Here is a 24,271-nt window from a genome sequence, read left to right as displayed (position 1 = left end):
ATTTTAAAAACCTAGAGAAAACCAAACAGAATAAATATCTTTACTGCTATAAACTTTAGTTCACTTAAATTTTTAATTTGAAATTTTACGCGTTTGGATGTATTGTAAGATTGTATATAACTGGCGCTGACAGCAGCTGTCTTTATTTCGGCTAATAAAGGTTGTTTTATGCCTTGAATTTTAGCATCGACAGTTAATTATAATCTGGCAAACAAAGTTTGCCATTATAAACAGTATAGAATAAAAAAACTTTACTCTTAGGCCGGAGCCATAGACATTACATAGATCAGCTATACGCGTGCGCCCGTGAGGGACGGAACATACGTAATGATTGGTCGATTATAAATACATTTGTAGCCCACCATAAACCGTACAAAATTTACGGCGGGGAATTAAAAAAAATATGAGGCTGTGACAAGGACAAACAATAACAGCGCTTTCTTGCCACTCCTGCTGAAAGATACATAAGATATCCCGCTCGGTCATATCCCCCGCCCCTCATGACCGATATAGTTATACTAGATCACAGACCACCCAGACGGTTTTCTGTGTACTAGATTCATGGCCGAAGCGCTTTTTCAACGCTCGTTTAAAAAGCGTTTGAATGACACAAATGGAACGTGTTTATTCAGATGATGGCGGTAGCGCTTTTTATCAAGCGTTGTTGATTTTCAACTTTAAGCCTTGGTCTTTAAATCGAATTTAGCGTGCGGGCAGATTCAAGCGCTTTTTTAACGCGCGTTGAAAAAGCGCTCGTTTAGGGTCACTTAATCCCTCTTTTTGGGGTTATAATATAGTTGGTCAAGCAAATCTTGTCAGTAGTAAAAGGCGCGAAATTAAAATTTTCTATGGGACGACATAGAAAATTTTACTGACAAGATTTGGTTTAATTAGCATAAGAAAAAAAAACAATATGAGTCTTTCTGCCTAAGCTCTACTGACAAACCACTTGCCAAACTATATTTCGTCAGGTGGCAACCAAAACTCGCTAACTGCAAAAAAAAACAACCTTGTTTTATATTACTATCCCATTAGTTTAAGACTATCCCTAAGGCTCTGAACTTGTAGAAGTAATTAGCGAGTTTTGGTTGTCCCCTGGCGATTTGGTCACTTTTCTCTTAACTATTTCTTTTTTTCTTGGCTTAGAGCCTAATTTTATTGACGTCTTAGAAAACAACTCAATTGTTTTTCTACTGCGATTTTGGGAACCGCAAGTTATTATACACCGGAAGAAAGTTGTCTTGTTGTTATTTATATGTATATCTCACTAAGATTATAAAATTGAGCTTCGAACGCAGCGAGTGTCTTAGAAAGCGGAATCTTGGGCTTTGCCTTAGCAAACAACTTTTCTCGCTTGTATAAAAAGTAACTTGGGTGCCCGTGTAAACCCAGATAGGAAATAAAAGATCTTCTATAGAAAAATATATTTTAATTCGGCTCTCAACTTCCTAATGCCAAATCGCTATCGCTAAGTTACATACATCACAAAGATAGATCGAACGCCAAAGGACTAATTAGTTATGAACAGTGTTGGCCGAACGTTAATTGCAATTAACCATTGACCAGTACAAATTGAACCGTAAACCGTAACGGACGGTTACAGTTTACGGTTCAATTTGTACTGGTTAATAGTTAATTGCATTAACGTTTCGGCCAACACTGGTTATGAACTCATGAATATGTTACTGCAATGTTCTGCCGCCAGACTGCAGCACTAGCACATATCGTAAACCATAGAGTAAGTTATACATACTGTGCCTGTCCTTTTCATAGATAATAAAATATGACATTGATACATCAAGAGGTTTGTTGAGGGTTTGTTTACAGAGGGCCTACCGAGAAACGAGAAAATCGAAATTTCGTTATTTGCCTCTTTATCGATCACACGAGTAAGACGGGTTGGATATTCGATTTTCTTGTTTCGTGGTAGACACTCCAATTGCGGTAGTGGCGCCCCCTACGCAGAGTTTCGCGTAATATTATGAAATCCCTCTCTAAATAAAAACAATAGAAGTGTTTAATAAATTTATTAAAAAAAAATACAAAACAAAAAAAAGCCATCCATGCCTGTTACGAACGTTGTAAGTTTACAAAATAAACTAAAAAAGAGTGCGTTAACAAGTTATATACATAAATACATTTAAGTGCTTAAAATTTATTGAAGCGAGTAAAAGTACTTGGAAACATATTATGCGAATGAACACTTTAAATCAAACTTGAAATGCGTATGTATTATCCACCAAGGTTATACTTACCACACTCAACGAATAAACTAAAAATTTCGAAAAATACACTATAAATAATCAATCTTCCTATATAAAATATATTTTTATTTTATACGCTAAGAGACCAATACTATGCGGACATAGTGTACGCACACCTCTAAATACACAAGTTTCAACGTATCCTATTATGTCAAATATATATTACTTTTCGAGTCTTAAATTATTTATAACCTAATACTGAAAAAGTAACTTGACTTGCTACCATAAGTTTAAAAAATGTATACCAACTTTCATTCACCGATATGTTCAAAATGCTCCTAAAATAAATGATCAAATTATTTGCGAAAATCAACGATGTATCAACCATATCGCATGTAATCAGTTGGCACGTACATATAAGATACAAACGAAGTCCCAACCTTCGAATTGAAATAAATACTCTTAACACTAATCAAATCCTTTCAAACTAAATTTCTATTGGGACGACGCTTTTGAAAAGCACCTTAAACATTAAAAATATGTTTAAATCTGTTTCAATCTATAATATACTAAAATAGCTTCTTTTCTTGTATCATAATGGAAGAATGCTTAAAATATATTGAAACGTAAGTAAACAAAGCATTCTAAGATTCACGGCTCTATAAAATTAGATCTAACGTTAGACTAGAAAACAAAACATTCGTAAAGATATTTTCGTTAAAGTTTTAATATAGCTCACTCTCTCTAACAGTGCCGGTCCTATGCACAAAAAACAAAAACCCATCGAGCGAACTCTCGTTCGAATCGGGAAAACTAAACTCGAACCATCGCTTGTTCAGGTTAAATAGTATATTGCATACCTGTCGAATTCTAAATACTTATTACTATTTTATGAATCTTAAATCTTAAGTTTTCTCACATGGGAATATATATAAAAAAGAAAGAAAAAAACATTTTTATTAAATCGTTGATTTCTGGTGTGTTTTGTTACTATTAATTATTGTTTATGCTGCCAATTTATCTTTGGCTATGCTAAGTTTTAACATAGTCTAAAATATTAAATTAGAAAAGCAAAGTACTTGTGCTTAAGACAAATTTACAACAACCCCCTCCTTGTTGTAATGATTGAATGTTTAAATAATGATTACAACACAAAATAAAATGCATATCGTCATTTGACAATTGTCACTCACTAACAAATTGCTGACTGTTTAAAATATAGCTTATATAGTTGTACCGTTCTCGAGAACGTTCTTCGTTTACTATGGGGAATCTTCTCCATACAAAGCTGAAACTTTAAAACCTTTCTACCCTAGTAATCATGGGTTCTGGTGCCATTTAAACCTGACAATGAATGTCGGTGTCACAGTTGTAGTGCATAATTATTTTCAATCGTATTTTCACGGAAACGTACCAACGTGTCTTGCTATTTCAGTCAGTCTCGATACAAAAAGAACTGAGGTTGACAAATACGAACGTTTCCGAGAAAGTACGATGGAAAACAATTATGCATTACACCTGTAGTCAGTTTTGGTTTGAAAATCGATGCTCTACACTTTTTTGGCAGATCTACCTACTATTTTTAACGTTAATAAGGTTCGTATAGTATGCAACATACCCAACACAATGCATGAATTCTGTGGACCGGCACAAGGGAAAATAGACCTTAAAGCTAAACAATTAGTGTTACGACTGCCGGCAGTCAGTCGGGTGCGAAAGCGAGTGATCGTACAAATAATAAGGGAGTTATCAAAATATCCTGAATTTCGCGTGCACGGCCGGCGAGGCGAATCAGTGGACCTGCAACAATTTATTTTTGTTAAATAAATTATACATATTTCATAGGAAAATTGTAAAATTAATAGGTTTTTTTTTATTCAGCAAATAGGCCACAGGGGCAATTACATTATTATTACATGTCAATTTTTACAAACAATAAAATTAACCCAAAATTACAAAAAAACAATTACATAAATATAAATGTCAAATTACACAAAAAAAAACTAATAAAAAATATACAAACAACAGAAGTACTAAAATCGTTTAGAGATGTAAAAGTCTCTAGGTGTCAGAGATAAAATGTATATAATAATAAAAAAGATCATCAAATTATCTAGAGATGTAAAGGGTCTCCAAGACTTGAATTGTTATATAATTAATAAAAATACAAGATATTAAATCAGACAAACAGACAAGAACCGAATGAAGTGCCTCACGTTAATGCCACTCAAAAGTAAAGTTACATAGGTAAAATGAAGCCCGTGTAAACAAACAGACCGGTCTCCACAAACAGCACCCGTTCACGAGTATGACGCGTATCTCAGCCATCGTCTCCCTCAACCTTCATTCGGGAAAGTGGCGACCCGATCAACGACGCCACCGTAAGCAAAGACTTTCTGTCTTCAAAATAAAGTTTCGCTACACACTTTTATTGATGATGATATTTAGATCACTACGGTTACACTCACTATTATTTTTAGTCGCTTTTGGCGACACGTTTCGGACTCTTCGGGAGTCCATCCTCAGGCACGAGTGTAAGTGGCGGCTTAACTCCGTGCACTGCCCGCGCCGTGAGTGAAACCGTAGTGATCTATAGTACATTATTGTCGAGGCTCGGAAGTAGCTACTTGCTGGCTGAGGATTCGTTTTAAACGGACGACCTTGGGTGTCCGTTTAATTGAATCCGAAGCCAGCAAGTAGCCTTCCAGCCGAGTCATATATAGTGCTTTTCTCAAAAATGGCGCAATAAATGCAAATATAATAGAAATATTTTACAGAAGCAACGTTCTTATGTATATATTTTCACAGAAAAAAGTAAAAAGATTTGCTTTGCCGCCGTTTTATTATTTTTTATTAAAAATGGAAGTGTATTTTTCTGCTGAAAATACGCCAACCTATTTGAGACACCTAAATAGTCGCGGTACCAACATTATAATAATAAGTACTGATCATCTGTTTGGCTGTTTAATGGACCTATGCCTTTATTTGATATGGTCACTTCAACTTTTAAAAAGTTTGCAACTCGACAAATAATGGAATTTGTATGCAACATTGCAGTCCCGAAATCGAGACTGCAATGTTTTTAACTTTTTAATTTTTGACTGACCATAAACTACGCACTTTGCGACCTACTTTTTAACCGGCAACGTCGACTTTGCCGTCCATTTTTGAGAAAAATATTTTTTCTACTCGTCGAGTATAATCTGTGTATTACAACTTCATATGCAACACTACAACCTTACTCTTTTCAACGTTGGATAGTCTTTGGCACTTCCGACTCAAGCATAAGAATTTTATCGATACGGTTTAGTCAATTATAAAAATTTTCAAAATAGAACTTCATACATTTCGACAAATTAGCCTACTTAAACACGCTGCTGCGTCGCATCTGCTTTGTGATTGGTTGGCCAACAAAAACATTTTATTTTATTTTGTAGTAGAAACAATTGCTTCGTAAGTCAGAAACGCGCATGTGACACCCTTCATATAGCAACATAAATACCCTACGAAAACCGCTTAGCGTTTCTTGTTAGTCTCCATATGCTACGGAGGCCAAAATCGAGAAAAAAACTGTTTTAAAATTGAATTTAGCAAGGAGCAAGTACCAGGGCCTCATGAGTTTCGAGGTGTCGTTGGCCAACCCGCCGGGGGCGTAGGGCCCGGCGGCCGGGGCGCGTACGAATATGAAGGTATCGCGGGCTGCGGCAGCTCGCGTATCTTAGCTGTATACTTTTGGTTTGTTTACCTATATCATACATACTATTCTATTCTACTACATAGTTGAAAGTATAATTTTTTTGTCTCGTAGAAAAAGTATTGTATACAATAGTGATATAATCAAGCTTTTCAATCTCGTACCTTAACTTAAGCAACTCAGTAAGCTTCGTTGCTTAAACACGGTACTCGACTGAAAAGCTCTCTATTATATCACGATTGTATAAAATACTATTGAAATATGTTTCACGATAGTATAATTTCGATAAATTTTTGATGCCTAAACACAGGGTTCTGGTTACCTCTGCCGCCGCCGCCGCTGGCGCGGCCGGTGTGGCCGTTGTGGCCGGTGTGGCCGGTGTGGCCGACGTGTCCGTGGTGTCGGGCGCGTCCCTCGCGGCGGCCTGGTCGCGGGGCGCGCGCGGCTCGCGAGGCTCGCGGGGCTCGCGGGGCTCGCGAGGCGGCGCGGGCTCGACGGCGAGCAGACGCGGCTTGTCGTCGCGGTTGGGCGACTCGCCGCCGCTGCCGCCGACCGACATCTCCGCCAGCGCGGATATTACGCTGTCCATGTTCACTGTGGCCGCGCTGTCGCCCTCGCCCTGTGTCATTACATTATTGCTATCACTGCTAAAACCGATTAAACAAAGCAGAGTGGTAGTAAAATTAATAGGAATAAGCCATTTCTAAGGAAAATATGTTATAAAGCCCTCGATAAAAACCAGTTGACATTTCAAAAATTACAATCGAATGTCAAATCACATGTTTTGAAGTGCCCTATGTGGAAAATATACCTTAGCCTGGTAAAGGGCTGGTAAGGGTGGACTCACTAGCTCATAATAAATTCTAGATAACAAACTGTACGAGGCCCCCCACACACGTGTGCGAATCACGGCGAGAAGCCGCGAACGCGAGTGTGGAGTCTAGTTTGCTAATCAGCGAAATCGACTCCACACTCGCGTTCGCGGCTTCTCGCCGCAGTCTGGAGCGGGCTTATACTACAAAAAAAAACTATGCTATTTTTATTATTACACTAAACAATTTAATTACCTTTTGTGGTCCAGGCTTGAAAAAGTGTAGGTAGCAGTATCCACGGAAACCCTGAAAAATAAACAATTACGTCAAATTCTTGCTACACATTTTTGCCAAATTAATTAGGCAACATAGAATGTTCCTGGTTTAGTTTGTACTAATTTCGTCCAGATTTGGTAAATGCGCCGTTATTACGTCTTTCGCGAATCACGCTTTGCACATCGTACTACGTAATACCACAGAATAAATAATAGTACTACCGTACAAAAAGGAAACTTCCTACAAAACCGAAGTTCGACAGCGGTTCAGGGTCGAATCATGATATCCCTAATATATGGCACTATCCCTTTCGCCTATTTAGGGTTGTCAAAATTCAGGTCTTATCTGTGGTCGTGCACGCAAAGGGACGTCAAGTTGTGCCAACCCTAATAATTGCTCGGAGCAATGCTGAGCCGAACGGAGCCGAGTTTGCCCGAAGCTAGGAGTTTCGCACCCCTGGTATGGGAGCAGTTAGCGAGTCTACGACGCATTCACGGCGCGTTTACGAGATCTAGAGCTAGACGTACAGGGAGCTGCGAAATTGCTTGGAGAAATTATGAATGAATTCATTGATACAGTCGCCATGCACTTTTACGGCTGATGGTACCTAAAATGCTTTTATAAAAAAACCGGCCAAGTGTAAGTCGCTCGCGTACGAAGGGTTCCGTACCATTACGCAAAAAACGCCAAAAAAAACACGTTTGTTGTATGGGAGCCTCACAATAATTATTTTATTCTGTTTTTAGTATTTGTTGTTCTAGCGGCAACAGAAATACATCATCTGCAAAAAATTCAACTGTCTAGCTCTCACGGTTCATGAGATACAGCCTGGTGACAGACAGACGGACAGCGGAGTCTTAGTAATAGGGTCCCGTTTTCACCCTTTGGGTACGGAACCCTAAAGACCAAGTCTTAAATTGTATAAAATGTGATATTACCTTCCACACCATGATTTGAGGCTTGACCCCGCGCTCGGAAAGGGCTTGCTTCAAATCGCGCACCCGCGTGTTCGGGCTGATGTTCGAAATCTGCAACAAACATGAAAATATTAGCCTCACATGTGTAAAGCCAAAAAAACACTAGTGTTGTGTTCCTGCCGGTGAGTAAGGTTGCCAAAGCTCAACAAGGGTGCGGCAACGCGCATGTAACTCCTCTGGAGTACACATCGTATGAGGACAATGTGCACAATTAAATGCGGATCCCTTTCTTTGACACAATTATTGAAAGTCATAATCATAATGTAATTGTCAGATTATCATTACTTCATTAGTAACGCATAATTCTGAAACCGTTAACTTTTCAGGATTTTCGTAAGGTTATCCTATAAATAGGTTAGGTTAGGTTTGTTTTATGGCAATCCTGAAAAGTAACGCGTTTCTGAAAAAACCAAATGATAATTAACGAAAATGCGGACACACAATACATCGGGTTAAAGATATTTTTATTTGTCTCAAAATAAATATTACATTTCACTTAATGAGATAGGTCAATACATGCAAAAATTATGTTGGCTTAACAGTAATGCAAAACACATATTATGTTTTTTAGAGGGACAGTAATAACAAAATGAGCAAAACAATAAAAACTGACATAAGCTAATTAACAGATAATAACTTCTTGTGGTGTTTTTATATTCCCAAGTGTACGATTCTAAAACATGTGGCGGGTAGGCATAGATTCCTTTGTTACCGGCTTAAGGCGATAACGTGTTGCCATTTGTCAGGGCCAGATTTAGATGGCTGAAATATTATCTAAAATATATGTTTTTAGTTTGTTTTTTAAAATGCATTATGACTTAAAACTTTATGGGAAACAATAGAGACCCGTGTTGGAGAGCTTGGGCCAAGATTTTTGAAGCTTGCGCCTTATAGCGTCAAGATCTTGAACAGCGTTGTTTACATAGTGGACAACGCCGTATTCAAAAATTATTAAAAATAAAAACAGGTGTAAATGTTTTTAAATAGGCTACTTATAGCTTAAACAGCTTAGTTATCACAGTTATCACTAATTATTATCAGTTATCACCTGTATATATCGGGGGAATACAACATAAGCTAGTTTGCAGCAAGTACAGCGACATCTAGCGGTGAATATGGACAACGAAACACGAATTACGGTTAGTGTTGTAGATTTAAACTTTGAGGCGTAAACTACAAGACTTGAGTCGCGACTGCTGAGCCTTGAAGCCTCGAACCTTAAAGCCTCGGAACCTTAACGACTCAAACTAAGAGTTCGTGTTGCTGCTTACGAGCAAAGAAACCTCGAGTCTTTTGGCCTCAACCTTTAAAGCCTCCTAAGCTTTGAAGGTTTAAGTCTGTAAGGTTTTTAGCAGTAAAGGTTTGGAGCAAAAAGTAAAAGCTTTTAACAAATATGAACAACCTATGCTATATAGGGTACCCTACCCTATAGGGTAGGGTGAAATTTAATACGTTTTTGTGAAATAGGGAAAAACAGAAAAGATAATTATGACTAATCGCGTTTTTAGAGTTCCGTATAGTCAACTAGGAACCCTTATAGTTTCGCCATGTCTGTCCGTTCGTCTGTCTGTCAGTCCGCGGGTTGGCTCAGTGACTAGTACTAGAAAGTTGAAACTTGGTATGAATAGGTATGTGTTGTGAAATGTGAACACGCTGACAAAGTGCTCAAGCAAAAACAAAAAAAATCTTCAAGTAATCACCCAGTCTTAATTAAGTAATATAGTACATTTTACAACTAGTGTGAAAAGACATTTCACACGTGTTGTAAACGACGTTTTTTAATACAATTGCGAAAAAATAATAAATTAATATATCATTAGTAGAATCATACCACCGAGCGCTGGTGGCCTAGCGGTAAGAGCGTGCGACTTGCAATCCGGAGGTCGCGGGTTCAAACCCCGGCTCGTACCAATGAGTTTTTCGGAACTTATGTACGAAATATCATTTGATATTTACCAGTCGCTTTTCGGTGATGGAAAACATCGTGAGGAAACCGGACTAATCCCGACAAGGCCTAGTTTCCCCTCTGGGTTGGACGGTCAGATGGCAGTCGCTTTCGTAAAAACTAGTGCCTACGCCAATTCTTGGGATTAGTTGCCAAGCGGACCCCAGGCTCCCATGGAGCCGTGGCAAAATGCCGGGACAACGCGAGGAAGATGATTAGTAGAATCATACCACCAAACCAAACCAAAACCAAAAGTACCTATACAGCTAAGATACGCGAGCTGCCGCAGCCCGCGATACCTTCATACTCGTGCGCGCCCCGGCCGCGGCCGCCGCGGGCCCGGCGCGGGTTGGTCAACGACACCTCCTCATAACTCATGAGGCCCTGGTACCTGCTCCGCGCTAAATTACATTTTAACTGCGTTTCGAAAGTATAGTTTGGAACTAAAAAGTAAAAAGCACTAGTTCGAGAAATTGAGCTTCTCGCACGCTACGCAGCCACAAAAAGTACCACTTTTTGAGCAACTGTATTAAAAAATATTTTTTCTACTCGTCGAGTATAATCTGTGTATTACGACTTCATATGCAACACTACAACCTTACTCTTTTCAACGTTGGATAGTCTATGGCACTTCCGACTTAAGCATATAGTATTTTATACAATCGTGATATAATAGAGAGCTTTTCAGTCGAGTACCGTGTTTAAGCAACGAAGCTTGCTGAGTTGCTTAGGTTAAGGTACGAGATTGAAAAGCTTGATTATATCACTATTGTATACAATACTTTTTCTACGAGACAAAAAAATAATACTTTCAACTAGTAGAATCATATACTTAGGTAAACAAACCAAAAGTATACAGCTAAGATACGCGAGCTGCCGCAGCCCGCGATACCTTCATACTCGTACGCGCCCCGGCCGCCGGGCCCGGCGCCCCCGGCGGGTTGGTCAACGACACCTCCTCGTAACTCATGAGGCCCTGGTACCTGCTCCGCGCTAAATTCAATTTTATGACAGTTTTTTTCTCGATTTTGGCCACCGTAGCCTATGGAGACTAACAAGCAACGCTAAGCGGTTTTCGTAGGATATGGATGTTGCTATACGAAGGGTGTCACATGCGCGTTTATGACTTATGAAGCAATTGTTGGCCAACCAATCACAAAGCAGATGCGACGCAGCAGCGTGTTTAAGTAGGCTAATTTGCATTGAATCGAGTCTCCTTAAACAAGAAATATTTTACTGAAATGTATGAAGTTCTATTTTCAAAATTTTTATACTTGACTAAACCGTATCGATAAAATTCTTATGCTTAAGTCGGAAGTGCCATAGACTAGCCAACGTTGAAAAGAGTAAGGTTGTAGTGTTGCATATGAAGTCGTAATACACAGATTATACTCGACGAGTAGAAAAAGAATTTTATCGATACGGTTTAGTCAAGTATAAAAATTTTGAAAATAGAACCATACATTTCAGTAAAATATTTCTTGTGTAAGGAGACGCAATTCAATGCAAATTAGCCTACTTAAACACGCTGCTGCGTCGCATCTGCTTTGTGATTGGTTGGCCAACAATTGCTTCACAAGTCATAAACGCGCATGTGACACCCTTCGTATAGCAACATCCATATTCTACGAAAACCGCTTAGCGTTGCTTGTTAGTCTCCGTAGGCTACGGTGGCCAAAATCGAGAAAAAAACTGTCTTAAAATTGAATTTAGCGCGGAGCAGGTACCAGGGCCTCATGAGTTACGAGGTGTGGTTGACCAACCCGCCGGGGGCGCCGGGCCCGGCAGCCGGGGCGCGTACGAGTATGAAGGTATCGCGGGCTGCGGCAGCTCGCGTATCTTAGCTGTATACTTTTGGTTTGTTTACCTAAGTATATGATTCTACTAGTTGAAAGTATTATTTTTTTGTCTCGTAGAAAAAGTATTGTATACAATAGTGATATAATCAAGCTTTTCAATCTCGTACCTTAACCTAAACAACTCAGCAAGCTTCGTTGCTTAAACACGGTACTCGACTGAAAAGCTCTCTATTATATCACGATTGTATAAAATACTATTTTTAAATACTTTTATTTTTATTTCTTATGACTCACTCATATAGGACGGAACGGAACGGGTAAATTTTAAAATATAGTTTCATAGAAAATGTATCCGCAATCCGTACGAGGGCTGTTCCGTAAAAAGTTAGTCAACGGCGTACTATTAATCATGTTCATTTAATTTTAGTGTAGCTTAAAGACAAATTTCATTACAAACTCTTTCGTGTAAATGTCAAATCAGAAAAAAAACATGTCTGTCACTTTTTGTTCGCAAAAATGGAGCTATCGCGGGAAGCATTTCGTGCTATGATATATTATGACTTTAGACGAGGGTTAACATACAAGGATTGTCATGAAAATGTAACTAGTGTTTTTAGGTCATTATCACCATCTCTTGCTACTGTCAGTTACTGGTTTCGTGAATTTAAGCGTGGGCGGAGCGACGTCAAAGATGAGCCTAGACCGGGCCGGCCGCCAACGGCAGTCACTCCAGAAAATGTTATCAAGGTGGAGTGGCTAATCAAGGAATCTCGAAACATTACCCACCGAGAGATTCAGGACGAACTGAAGATTGGATCCCGGGCAGTTTCTACCATTTTGCATGACCACCTTCAAGTTCGAAAGGTTTCGTCTCGGTGGATACCACATTTTCTCACACAGGAGCAAAAAGATAGGTGCAAATTTAAGCTAAAAAAAATCGATAAAGGCGATTCTCAACAAGTGAGCTACATTGTGACATCCGACGAATCTTAGATATATAGCTATGACCCATTTACAAAACAGCAATCAACACAATGTGTCTTTGAAGAAGATGATCTACCTACTAAAGTAGTTCGCGGCCGAAGCGTCAACAAAAAAATGGTTGCTGTTTTTTTTCGACGTAGTGGACCTGTAGCCGTAATTCCACTTGAAGATCATAAAACAGTTACCAGCCAATGGTACAGTGAAGTTTGCTTGCCACAGGCCTTCCAGGAGCTGAACGTCAGTCGTCCAAGTACTGGAACCCGGAGCATAATTTTTCATCAAGACAATGCTCCGGCTCACACTGCTGCCAGAACGATGGATTTTTTAAGCAAATCAGGAGTTCAACTGCTACCACACCCTGCGTACAGCCCTGACCTGGCACCGTGTGATTTTTTTCTGTTTCCCACGTTAAAAAAATCATTACGAGGACGACGATTTTCTACGGCGGATGAAGCAGTGGACGAATTCAGACGACTTTTTTTTGACCTTCCGCAAGAAGCGTTTTTTTCCTGTTTTGAAAGTTGGTTCAGTCGAATGCATAAGTATATAAATGTAGCAGGGGAATACTTTGAAAAGTTGTAAATAAAGTTTTATTATATTCCTTATAGTTTTTGTTTAGCTAAAAATTTCCGGAACAGCCCTCGTATGTACATACGCAACGGAATCACGGTTCTAAATGGTCCACCCTGTATACGTTGCAGGCAGTAAATGCGTTAACTGATGTTAAGTTACTCTTCCGATATAGATAGGTATATTATAATATTCGTAAATTCTCTACACAAAAATAATTCCTGTAAAGAGAGCTCAACGTGTGAGCTCTAAGCTTGACACAAGCTTTTAAGGTTCGGGGGCTTTTGAGCTTAAGTTAAAAAGCTAGAGTTCCCTATGAGGCCCGAGTCTTAAAGACTTCATTTTGACAAGTCATAAAATGAGTCGTTAAGGTTCTAAACCGCTTTGTGAGCAAACCTTTAACGCTCTAGCTTTCAAAGCTTGAGCCTTAAAGGTTCGCGAGTCGTTAAGGTTTAAAAGTCTTAAAGACTAGTCTTTTAACAACACTAATTACGGTTGATCTCACTGTACTGTGTGGTCGATTTGGTAGACTTTGATTCGTATCCAAAAGCAGTTTATTTTTTGAATTTAGAACTCTTAGCTACGTTTTAAAATCAAGTGTGGAATATGTACAAAAGAGATAGTGCGAATGGTACAACAACGTGTAAAAAGAATCTGCGACCTTAGATATATATATATATATATATATATATATATATATATATATATATAATCTGGATCCCAGATATGGATTTATCTTCACAGTTCGCGTTTCAAACGTCACAGCCTTGTTCTACTAAGGCCCAGTTGCACCAACTACATTTAACAGACCAATTAACGTCAAACAACAGTAAAGTATGAAATTTCCTATGCAATAAAATTTAGCGAACGCTTTATAGTGGAGTCAATATAAAGTTTCATTAAATGCACACTCAAATTTTTCTACATGGGTGAATTCTATATCATATTGAATACCCGTCTGTAAAGTAACAACTTGATATCAGTTCCCGTTCTTGAGAAATAAACCTTTTTTTTAAATCTTTTATACTACTTAAACAATAATTCCCACATAAGATATTTTTCGTAGAATGGGTTATGAAGCTTATACGACTGCACGGTCAGAATATCTCTCGACAATAATGTAAATTATAGATTTATTGAAACAAATTATTATTTTGTAAGTTTTTCATGACAGAGGGGAAATCCCACACCGAGAGAAAAGTTTACTATGGTGGTTAACAGTAGTTGTTCCGATCATGTTTAAAAATCTCCCGAGTCACTACTATATTTGTAGAATAGCAGCAAGATTTTGGAAACAAACAGCAAATAAATAATGTTCTGCACAATTAATGGACATTTCTTGTTTTCTGCCAGTAACTGCACAAGTTATGGAAGAGTAACATATTCATTTTTCTCTCGATAATTAAATCAATTTCCAGCATAAAAAATTAAAAAAGTATGCGGTATTTCCAGGCATTCACAGAGGCCAATTCGAACTTTATTTAAGATGTCAATAATATATAATTTTGTAATCATTTGCCCGACCGCCTCGCTCGCACCAAAACATATTTCAACTAGTACGAGCGAAACGCACACGCAAATTAAAAAAATGACATCTTTTATAACAAAGTTCGAATAAGCCTCAAGGTATATTAGGAAGGTATACCTTATGGCTTATGGCATTGCGTTAAGGTTCAATAGTTCAATGCATTATGTGTCTGTCTTTATATGAAAAACGATAGCTGTCAATTTTTTATATCTATTCACAAAACGTTTAGAATACTGGATGCTGTGTCAGATATAAATAGACCCTTGAAGTCTTACAACTATCTATGATGCTTGATCTCAATCTTACTGGTTAGTAAGGACCGTCCACTTAGTTATACTTCGAATAGCCGCCCGGACAAATTATAAAGCGAATTTTAAATTTTGACAATTCACGAGAAGAGTAACGTAACGTCAAACGATATGTTTGTCCCTTTTCAACGATCCTGTCATCCGATGCTTTCAGTGGGAGCTGTGAGAATGAAGACGCAAATGCGGCAAATGTCAGCAAATGTTTTTGTCAGCGAGCGCATCGCGACATGAAACTAGTATGAGCCTGGCCCTCGATTACGTATAATCGAGGGCGTAAGGAAACTTGGGATCAAGTTATATTAGTCTAACAGTTGAGAATAAGACGTGCTCTGAATATACAGTGTGGAAATTTTTTATGAGCCCTGAAGGGAAAGTGCCTTAAAACCTTAAGTTAGCTCATTTTATTTTTAAAAAGAAACAAAACTGCATTCGAAGGTTTTTTTAAATTTTAAAAATTCCAAACAATAAACACTCCCTATTTTATTCTACTAGTCGATACAGTTAATGTTAATGATAACATTTCTTCAAGAAACATTAGGTCTGACACTCGTCTGTCGTACAAAATTTCCATAAAATTGAATATTTAGTACTCAAGAATATTTTTAGACAAGCAAAATAGAAAAAAAATAATTAAAAACCTTTGAATGCAGTTTAGTTTCTGTTTAAAAATAAAAGAATGTCTCCTTTAAGAAAATGAGCTAACTTAAGGTTTTCAGGGAATTTCCCTCCAGGGCCCATTAATTTGATTATTAAATTATAGTGGTAAGTAAGCGCATTGAGTATGCACTTTTGTCTCAGGCGATGCCGCTTGGCACGATTGATTGTTCCTTAGGGCAAACAAAACTGATTTAGCCCGGTAGCCACGAGATCGTAACGCCCCCCAAAAGGGGGGGGGGGGTGAAAGGGTCGGCTCCCCAAGTCCAATCTATGCTATATTTCTTCCTGTTCTTAGCAACTATTTAATGTCACCCTGTATATCATTTTCGTATAACTTAGGAACGAGGAATTCATTTTTGAAATAATTATTAGACCTTTTCATACAAAAAAAATTAGTTGTTTACAAAAAATTTAAATGTTATGTAATTTTTTTGTGACAATTTTCCCTGTTACAATTACAGTGTGACGATTTGCACTAAATAAAAAAATGGATAATGTAGCCCATTTATTGTTCATTCTGGAAAATATCACTTTAAAGTAGGCATTCATATTTTTTTTTGTTAAAAATAATAATTCAATTTAAGGAATAGCTGCCGAAACGCCTGTCAAAAAAGAGGCGTTTTTTCTTACTAAGCGGCGTTTTAAGTTTCCAAAGTTTTTATTCCTTACTTGTTGATTTTATTTCTCACTTGTTGTTTTTATTATTTTTTCGCAACTGTATTCAAAAACGTCGTTCGATACACGTGCGGAAATGTCATTCTTCACTCATCCCGAGTCTTGCCAAGATACCTATCTCGGTACTCGTGAAGTAATGACATACTTTCCGCACTAGCATCGAAATGTACTATTTATTTCATTTGGGCACCAAGAAGTATGTTGGTAGTAAACCTTTTAGTGCGAGTAAAATAGTATGTAATAATGATTTAATATAATATTGTTAATTAACTAAAGTTTCATTATTGCGTCATTTCATCTCATAACCCTACTACCTATTGAATTGAATGACCTTTTTCACGTTTTCTGCAGCAGTGCAGTCGACTGCAGCAATATTGAAACGCGACATTGCTGTCGACTGCTACAGCAGTAGCCGTAAATGTCAAAATCTAATTTCCTGTCTGGACGACCTTTTGACGTTCATTTAAAATAAATAATCAAAGGGGATCGATTTTGGGTCCGGAGGACAAACCATCGCGTATATTATGGTACACTACACAGACGGTTACAGTAATTATAAACGCATTTTATTACGGAAAAAGATATAATATTGGGTGTAAATGAAACGGGAATGTATTGTACAATAAAATAAATTATATCTATTATTCATTTCCGTAAATCACACCATCATCTTTATTAGCATAGCATAGCTTAACGCTTAATTTCGCACAAACCGTGAGGTTTTCACTAAGGAGTTTAAAATTCTCTTTGCACTAAACTTTATGGTTGGTAGAAAAGTCTGTATTCTAATTTGGCACTAACTGCAACTGTCTGTCATTGCTATATCATAGCCTCATAGCTGACATACGTGAGATATATGCCGCAATGTATGCATTGCGCGTTTTATCGGAGCTTTGCTTGAGGTGTGTTAAGTAAGCGCGCAATCAAAATTAAACATGCGTAAACAATCGCAACGCGTACCGATGAAACTGGGTAAGTTAGTCATGGGAGAATTAACAGTCGACCGCATCGCGAACTCTCGGCTGTTCAAGCGGACCGATCGTCTACCGTGAACATTGAAGTGAGACGGAGATATGGAAGTCGATCAAACGTTCTCTACAGTGAATCAGTACCCGTCAGTTAGTGTCTGCGTGGGTAATTTAAATAGCTTGGACGTCGTAACATAATTATTACGACGTCCAAGCTATTTAAATTACCCACGCAGACACTAACTGACGTAACATAATTATTACGACGTCCAAGCTATTTAAATTACCCACGCAGACACTAACTGACGGGTACTGATTCACTGTAGAGAACGTTTGATCGACTTCCATATCTCCGTCTCACTTCAATGTTCACGGTAGACGATCGGTCCGCTTGAACAGCCGAGAGTTCGCGATGCGGTCGACTGTTAATTCTCCCATGACTAACTTACCCAGTTTCATCGGTACGCGTTGCGATTGTTTACGCATGTTTAATTTTGATTGCGCGCTTACTTAACACACCTCAAGCAAAGCTCCGATAAAACGCGCAATGCATACATTGCGGCATATATCTCACGTATGTCAGCTATGAGGCTATGATATAGCAATGACAGACAGTTGCAGTTAGTGCCAAATTAGAATACAGACTTTTCTACCAACCATAAAGTTTAGTGCAAAGAGAATTTTAAACTCCTTAGTGAAAACCTCACGGTTTGTGCGAAATTAAGCGTTAAGCTATGCTATGCTAATAAAGATGATGGTGTGATTTACGGAAATGAATAATAGATATAATTTATTTTATTGTACAATACATTCCCGTTTCATTTACACCCAATATTATATCTTTTTCCGTAATAAAATGCGTTTATAATTACTGTGTAATATTGTATTCCATACAATATTACATATACGTGAGATTTTTTTTTGTTATTACACTAACATGAGTAAGAGATTTATGAAGGTGAAACAAAAGTCGAGTGTCCATTTTCTCTAAGCAACAAAAAAAATTTCGAAACAAAAATGGTTAATAGTAATTAAACGGATTCATTTACGTTAGATTTTTTTGTAGAATATAGTAAATATAAAGAGCTTAATTAACATGTAATTTTTATGTACACATTAGTTGTTATTTGTATGTAAAAAAAATTTTTAATAAAGAAAATTATTGGGGGCAGGGTTCTGTGTCAAGCTCGAAGAAAATATAATGTGTATATGCTTGAGAACAGCATATTAGAAAATCTCTAGTGTGGGAATTGATGTTTTGGTTTATTTTTCTATGTTAGTAATAATTTGGATTTATAAAAAAAAATTGACATATTGTGTGGAGATTTTTTTCAAAATATATTATTTGTAACATAGGTAATCACATCTCAAAAAATCTCTGATGTGAGAATTAATGTAGATTTCTCATACATTTTGAACTGTGCTGACCGGCCTATTAACGGTGCGGACGGTTTGGTGCAACCGACCCTAAATGTGTCCTTAAGTTTGTTCAGCTGTTAGATAATAATGAATATAATGATACATACCTTGCATGGCAGCTAGCTCTATCAAATCGTATAGCTCGAGAATTTACTGCCAATTTGCTAGCAAAGTTATGATCACGAAATATTACAGGGCCAAATGTGACGTTTTCAATGAAAAGGTACCACTTTGTCGCTTACCATAAGAAAGGAATTTGCTTTTACGAATCTTTATACGAATAACCTGTCAGAGCGTCCTTATGGCAAGCGACAATGTGGTACAATTTTCTTGTAAACGACACAAATATCTCCAAAAGAATGGTATTTCGTAAGCGACATTCATGATGGAGAAGACAGCGCGTCTCCTGCTAATACGCACGGGCAGGGTCGCCATGTAACGTAGGAAGGTATTCAATGACACATGGTTTTGGTACGAGCTACGAATAGCGTGTTAGTTTTGCGATATCATCTATCTCTCTCGCACTATGCGAGGGTATGATACAAAATAAATAAATATGCATATGAATATGCAGACTGAATAGACGTCGTTAGTTATGTCGACAGAGAAGTCGAGAACAAAGCGTCGCTTCCTAGGACAGCGTGGCTCGTACTACTTATAGTCTTTCTTCCTGCTCTAGTTACAGTTATGGCGTGACCTTTTCTTAATACCGTAAGAAGAGTATACTATCTCGTATCATTAACAAGCCGAGGCTAAGGTTTAGCTCCATTCTAGTTTTATACATGGGTATCGAAATAAAGTCAACCCGCTTCTTGTAAATACGCACAGGCGGGATCGCCATGTAACGCTAAAGGAGCATTAATCGACCTCTCTTCCGTGGGAACTACGTGTAGCGGTGTGCCGCCGTCTCTATATCGTCTGTCTCTCCCACCGGATGACTGGTAGAAAGAGATGGTAGTTACCTTGACGGAGAAGTCGATGACGGGTCTCTGCTTGCGGGTGCGGCGCGGCTTGTGGTCGTCCTTGTCCTTGTCGCCCTTGCCCTTGCCGCTGTTGCGGCGCGGCCCGCGGCGTGGCTTGGCACCTTTGCCTTCTTCACCTTCCGTCGTGTTGCCCTGACGAAAATAAACAACGATGTATCTATTACAGAGTTGTAAACTTCCAATGGTCACATCACAATGTGGTTCAAAATCCATTATAGACGAATTGGACGATTATTAAGATTGCCGTGTAAATGATGACGAGTGGTGTTACCCTGTCGCGACACATTATGGGCGATGTGGGAAACTTCAGAATAGTAAGAGGCTTTTAATGGCTATGCATGTGACTTTATAAAATCACCGGATGTTGATATCACGGATATCCCTTACTTTAGCAAAAAAAATGCAATTATCACTTAATCGGTGTCTCCTTGTACAGCTCAGTCGTAAGCTTGAGAATATACCGCCAATTCGGTATTCGGTAAATATTATTAGGTCAAAATGCCAAAAGGTGTGTCTCATATATCACCTAAAATTAATCACTTTCTCAACATTTTCAGAACTATTAGAAGAGTGGCATTCGTAAGCAACATTCTAGCTAGTAGAATGCCCCTATAAGTCCTCGCAATATACTTCAAAGACAAGTATTATACAGAATAGAATAGTGTGTGTAGTGTACCTCGCCCTCGCTCTGGCTCTTGTGCGACCTGGTGCGGCGCCGCACCTTGCGCACGCGCTGCGCCGCGCGCTCCTCCACGTCCGTGTCCACCTCCGCCAGCGTGCACGCGCGACCCGCTCTGAAAATTAGCCTCATGCATGAAGTTTATATTTGAACAAAATATGTTTTATTCGGATGTTTGTTACCGTTATATCATGTTACAAATGCATTTCCGTTTTTAAATTACCATTTAATTACTTAAAATTTTAAATAAAAAGCACAAAAATTTGCCCGCGAAAAGCTAGTGAGCGAAACGCTCGAAACGCCACGTGACGTCACGCGTTCGACAGATTAGTGTCATTAGTAGCAAACGTCAGTTGGGCCGCCCAACGTGTGACGTCATCACCCTCTGTCGAATTCGCGCCAAAAATTATGAGCGTTTCAACCGCTCAAAAATTTTCAACATTTTCAATATTTTTTAATAAAATAATGTTAAGGTTTACAAAAGTATTTTTATCATTTCCGGTGTTCCAACGATATAAATTATGAATCCAAAAATAAAAAAAAATTTTTGCATGGAGCTAATTAAAGCTTACTTAAACATCACGTCAATCCACTGATTGCTGAAGTAGTCAGCAGCAATAGTTGCTAAGCGGGCGAGGTGATCAAAATGATCTTGACGCGACTTTATTGTTAAGAGAATAAGAGCGCGTTACCTAATTACCTAATTTTGAACACCTCGCCCGCTTAGCAACTTTTGCTGATGACTGTACTAAGGCATATAGACGAAGCGAATAGGCTGCGTTACCCGATGACGACGAAACGTACGCTCAGAGCGTCAGGAGCGTGTACGCTCAACGCTGACGCCACTAAAATATGGCGGCGGACGAGCACGCTCGTGACGCTCGGGCGTGCGTTCCACAGCCATGGCATATGACCCATCTTCGTAAACTAGTGGTAAAATCTGGGCTAAATAGCAGACCGAAAAGAAAGAATGACGGGAGATAAAATTAAAAATTTTACCCAACTATACTGAAAAAACAGAAGAAAGAAAAATTTATCTCAACATAGCGAGAATTTTATTCTTGCCTTGTCTTGCCTATCAATTATCAGCTCAAAAACAGGTTTGAAGGGAAAGTTTCTAAAAATGAATGTAATTACAGCATTTCAATCTCTCGCAGCTGTCCCAGTACTGGCATGAGCTCAACACGGCGGTTGGAGAGCAGGTGCCAGATGATGCCCGGCGGCCGCTGGCTCATCCTCTGTGTCTCTATCACCTGGAAAATTAACATTATTTGTAAGCTTTTCAGATGAAAGGTGCTTTTTAGTCAGTAGTAGGATTCCTAGCACTCATTTCCTTCTTCATTCATCAGGCCAGACTTCCCGATACACAGTTCGCTGCTGTGGGCAAGGCAAAAACATATTGTGTAAAAGAAGGAACCTTCTCATATCATGGATGCTATTTACCTGCGATACGAGGATACGACTGGAAAGATGTTCGTACTCTGATCATGCCGCCGCAGTCGCAATGGCATTGAACTCACGGTCTAGATTATAAGAAATCCTCAATTCAAACCTCATTGCTACCTTATAACCCTAAAAATTTTGCATAGGAAAGAATTCAAAACGATAACCGATTTGTATTTTGTATTTAATGACGTTTTAGGGTGGTAATTTTTAGGGTTACGTACCCAAAGGGTTAAATCTGGACCCTATTACTAAGACTCCGCTGTATGTCTGTCTGTCCGTCTGTCACCAGGCTGTATCTCATGAACCGTGATAGCTAGCTGTTGACAGTTGAAACCGTGACAGTTGAAATTTTGACAGGTGATTCATTTCTGTTGCTGCTATAACAACAAATACAAAAAAAAAAATCAAGTGGGGCTCCCATACAACAAACGTGATTTTTTAGCCTTTTTTGCGTAATGGTACGGAACCCTGCGTGCGCAAGTCCGACTCGCACTTGGCCGGTTTTTTTCCTTTGTGCTCTATAAAGGGTTCAGCCAAGTGTTCATCATTAAATACTGTCGATAATGATCAATATGGCGGCAGCGGTAGGGACATGAGCAGTGTAAACGGTGTATAAGAAACAAGGTTATTTACCTGTGTCGGTGTGATGATCACGTCAATGGGAACGTCGTGAGGGCCAAACAGCTCGGCTGGTAAGGTGTCGAACACCTGTAACAAAATTGTTATAAATAAAGACAAATATCGTAGGAGCCATCGCCATTCATCAAGTGATTACGGGTTTGTTTGGGCACTATGTTACGCAAATTCAGGTCAAATTGCAGGTCATAGTACTAATTTTGTGAAAAACCGGACAAATTCCAAAAAGGGCTAGTCTGAAGTCAGATTGCAGTAGTGTTGGCAGGAGTCTCGAGTTGGAGGACTCGAGTCTTTTGAGTCTAAATTTTAAAAACTACTTGTTTTACCAGAACGCTGAATGCACTTACAAAACTTTCAAGTGTTTTAAGCGCCGAATAGTTATTGATATTGATTGAATCTTATAAGCGCAACTCAGAAGGACTCGTGACTCCGAATAAAGACTTCGTCAACAATTTTTTAGGTTTTATCTCAATAACAATAAAGAAAATGGGCGTCATTATATGATTTGTGTAGGTACCTAATCCATAAACTATGAGAAAAATGTGTTTTGAAAATGTTTCCTATAAATTTTAGAGTTCTCTGAAGAGGACTCAAGTCTCTTGTAAAGACTCGTCTCTAACAAGTTAAAAATAACTCGAGTTTCTACTTAACTACAAAGTACAAGAGTCGGAAAAACCGAGTCGAGTCTTAAGGGGCCCACTGATTGTCAGTCCGCCGGACGATATCAGCCTGTCAGTTGGAACAAAAATTTGACAGTTCCGAACAACTGACAGGCCGATATCGTCCGGCGGACTGGTAACCAGTGGGCCCCTTTACAGCAGAGGAGTCAAGGGACTCAAGTCTTAACCAATTGCAGTCGCGGTCGTCAAAATTACTGCGCTAATTCTTCAGGATTGTTGCCGATAGCACCCCAGGCTTCCTTAGTAAGCCGGGGCAAGCCTAGGACAATAATAATTGTATTACGTTACCCAGGCCCCAGACTAGATGGACCGACGATCTGGTTAAAGTCGCGGGAAACCGTTGGTTGAGGGCAGCGAATGACCGTTCATTGTGGAGATCTTTGGGTTTCCCCCTTTGTCCAGCAGTGGACGTCTTTCTGCTGAGATGATGATGATCATGATGATGATTACGTCACCTGGCAATCGTGCACGGTGGTGACGACGATGGTGCTGGGTTTGACGGCCTTCATGTGCATGATCAGCCCGAACTCCAGGTCGCCGTAGCCGCGCCCCTTGCCGATGCGGTAGCCCTCCTTGGAAACGGCCACGGAACCCATAACGACTAGGTCCAGGGATACGGAGTCTTCAATGCCTGTAATGAAAATGTGTGTTGGGTCTTAGTGGGTCTCATAAAAAAAGCTTAGTAAGGCAATGAAGTTCTATTGTATTGTACTTTGACTGCGAAATAAAATTAGAAGTGCGTGAGTTCTTCAGGTCGTCGAAATAGTTCAGACTCGAAAAGCATATTGATCATTTTAACATAGAACCGATCCTGGAGGCTGGGGCTGAAAGCTTCTGAGTGGCGACTGCAAACTTGAGTGAACCGGAGGACGCAGCCAATAATCTGGTCAAGATAGCAGGAAATTGTGGATAAGGGTAGTATAGGGATAGGGGTATTTGTGGAGATCCGCGGGGGGAAGACGTAAGACCACTAGTCAACATGTTTAAGATATGATGATGATATTGATTTGTAAAATGGTCCCGTGCGACCT

General features: G+C 39.0%; 2 protein-coding genes across 5 annotated transcripts in view; both read right to left on the bottom strand.

The window, feature by feature from the left end:
• LOC134750524 (BTB/POZ domain-containing protein KCTD9) overlaps positions 1-24,271 on the bottom strand; it is a 512,667-nt gene that overhangs the window by 466,527 nt on the left and 21,869 nt on the right. The gene's annotated exons all lie outside the window — the stretch shown is intronic.
• LOC134750501 (methenyltetrahydrofolate synthase domain-containing protein) overlaps positions 3,676-24,271 on the bottom strand; it is a 35,216-nt gene continuing 14,620 nt past the window's right edge. For both annotated transcript variants that reach the window (XM_063685685.1, XM_063685686.1), the window contains 9 exons: positions 23,696-23,871; positions 22,558-22,632; positions 21,616-21,731; positions 20,476-20,593; positions 19,779-19,931; positions 7,925-8,014; positions 6,966-7,016; positions 6,221-6,517; positions 3,676-4,004 (listed from right to left, as the gene is read on the bottom strand). In XM_063685685.1, the coding sequence (XP_063541755.1) occupies positions 3,996-4,004; positions 6,221-6,517; positions 6,966-7,016; positions 7,925-8,014; positions 19,779-19,931; positions 20,476-20,593; positions 21,616-21,731; positions 22,558-22,632; positions 23,696-23,871 (1,085 nt within the window). In that variant the 3' untranslated portion in view covers positions 3,676-3,995. The remainder of the gene's footprint in view (positions 4,005-6,220; positions 6,518-6,965; positions 7,017-7,924; positions 8,015-19,778; positions 19,932-20,475; positions 20,594-21,615; positions 21,732-22,557; positions 22,633-23,695; positions 23,872-24,271) is intronic.

The sequence above is a fragment of the Cydia strobilella genome, chromosome 20 (assembly GCF_947568885.1).
Source record: "Cydia strobilella chromosome 20, ilCydStro3.1, whole genome shotgun sequence".
Classification (NCBI taxonomy): domain Eukaryota; kingdom Metazoa; phylum Arthropoda; class Insecta; order Lepidoptera; family Tortricidae; genus Cydia; species Cydia strobilella.
Note: the sequence above shows the minus strand (reverse complement) of the source record. Positions and strands in the feature narration are given on the sequence as shown.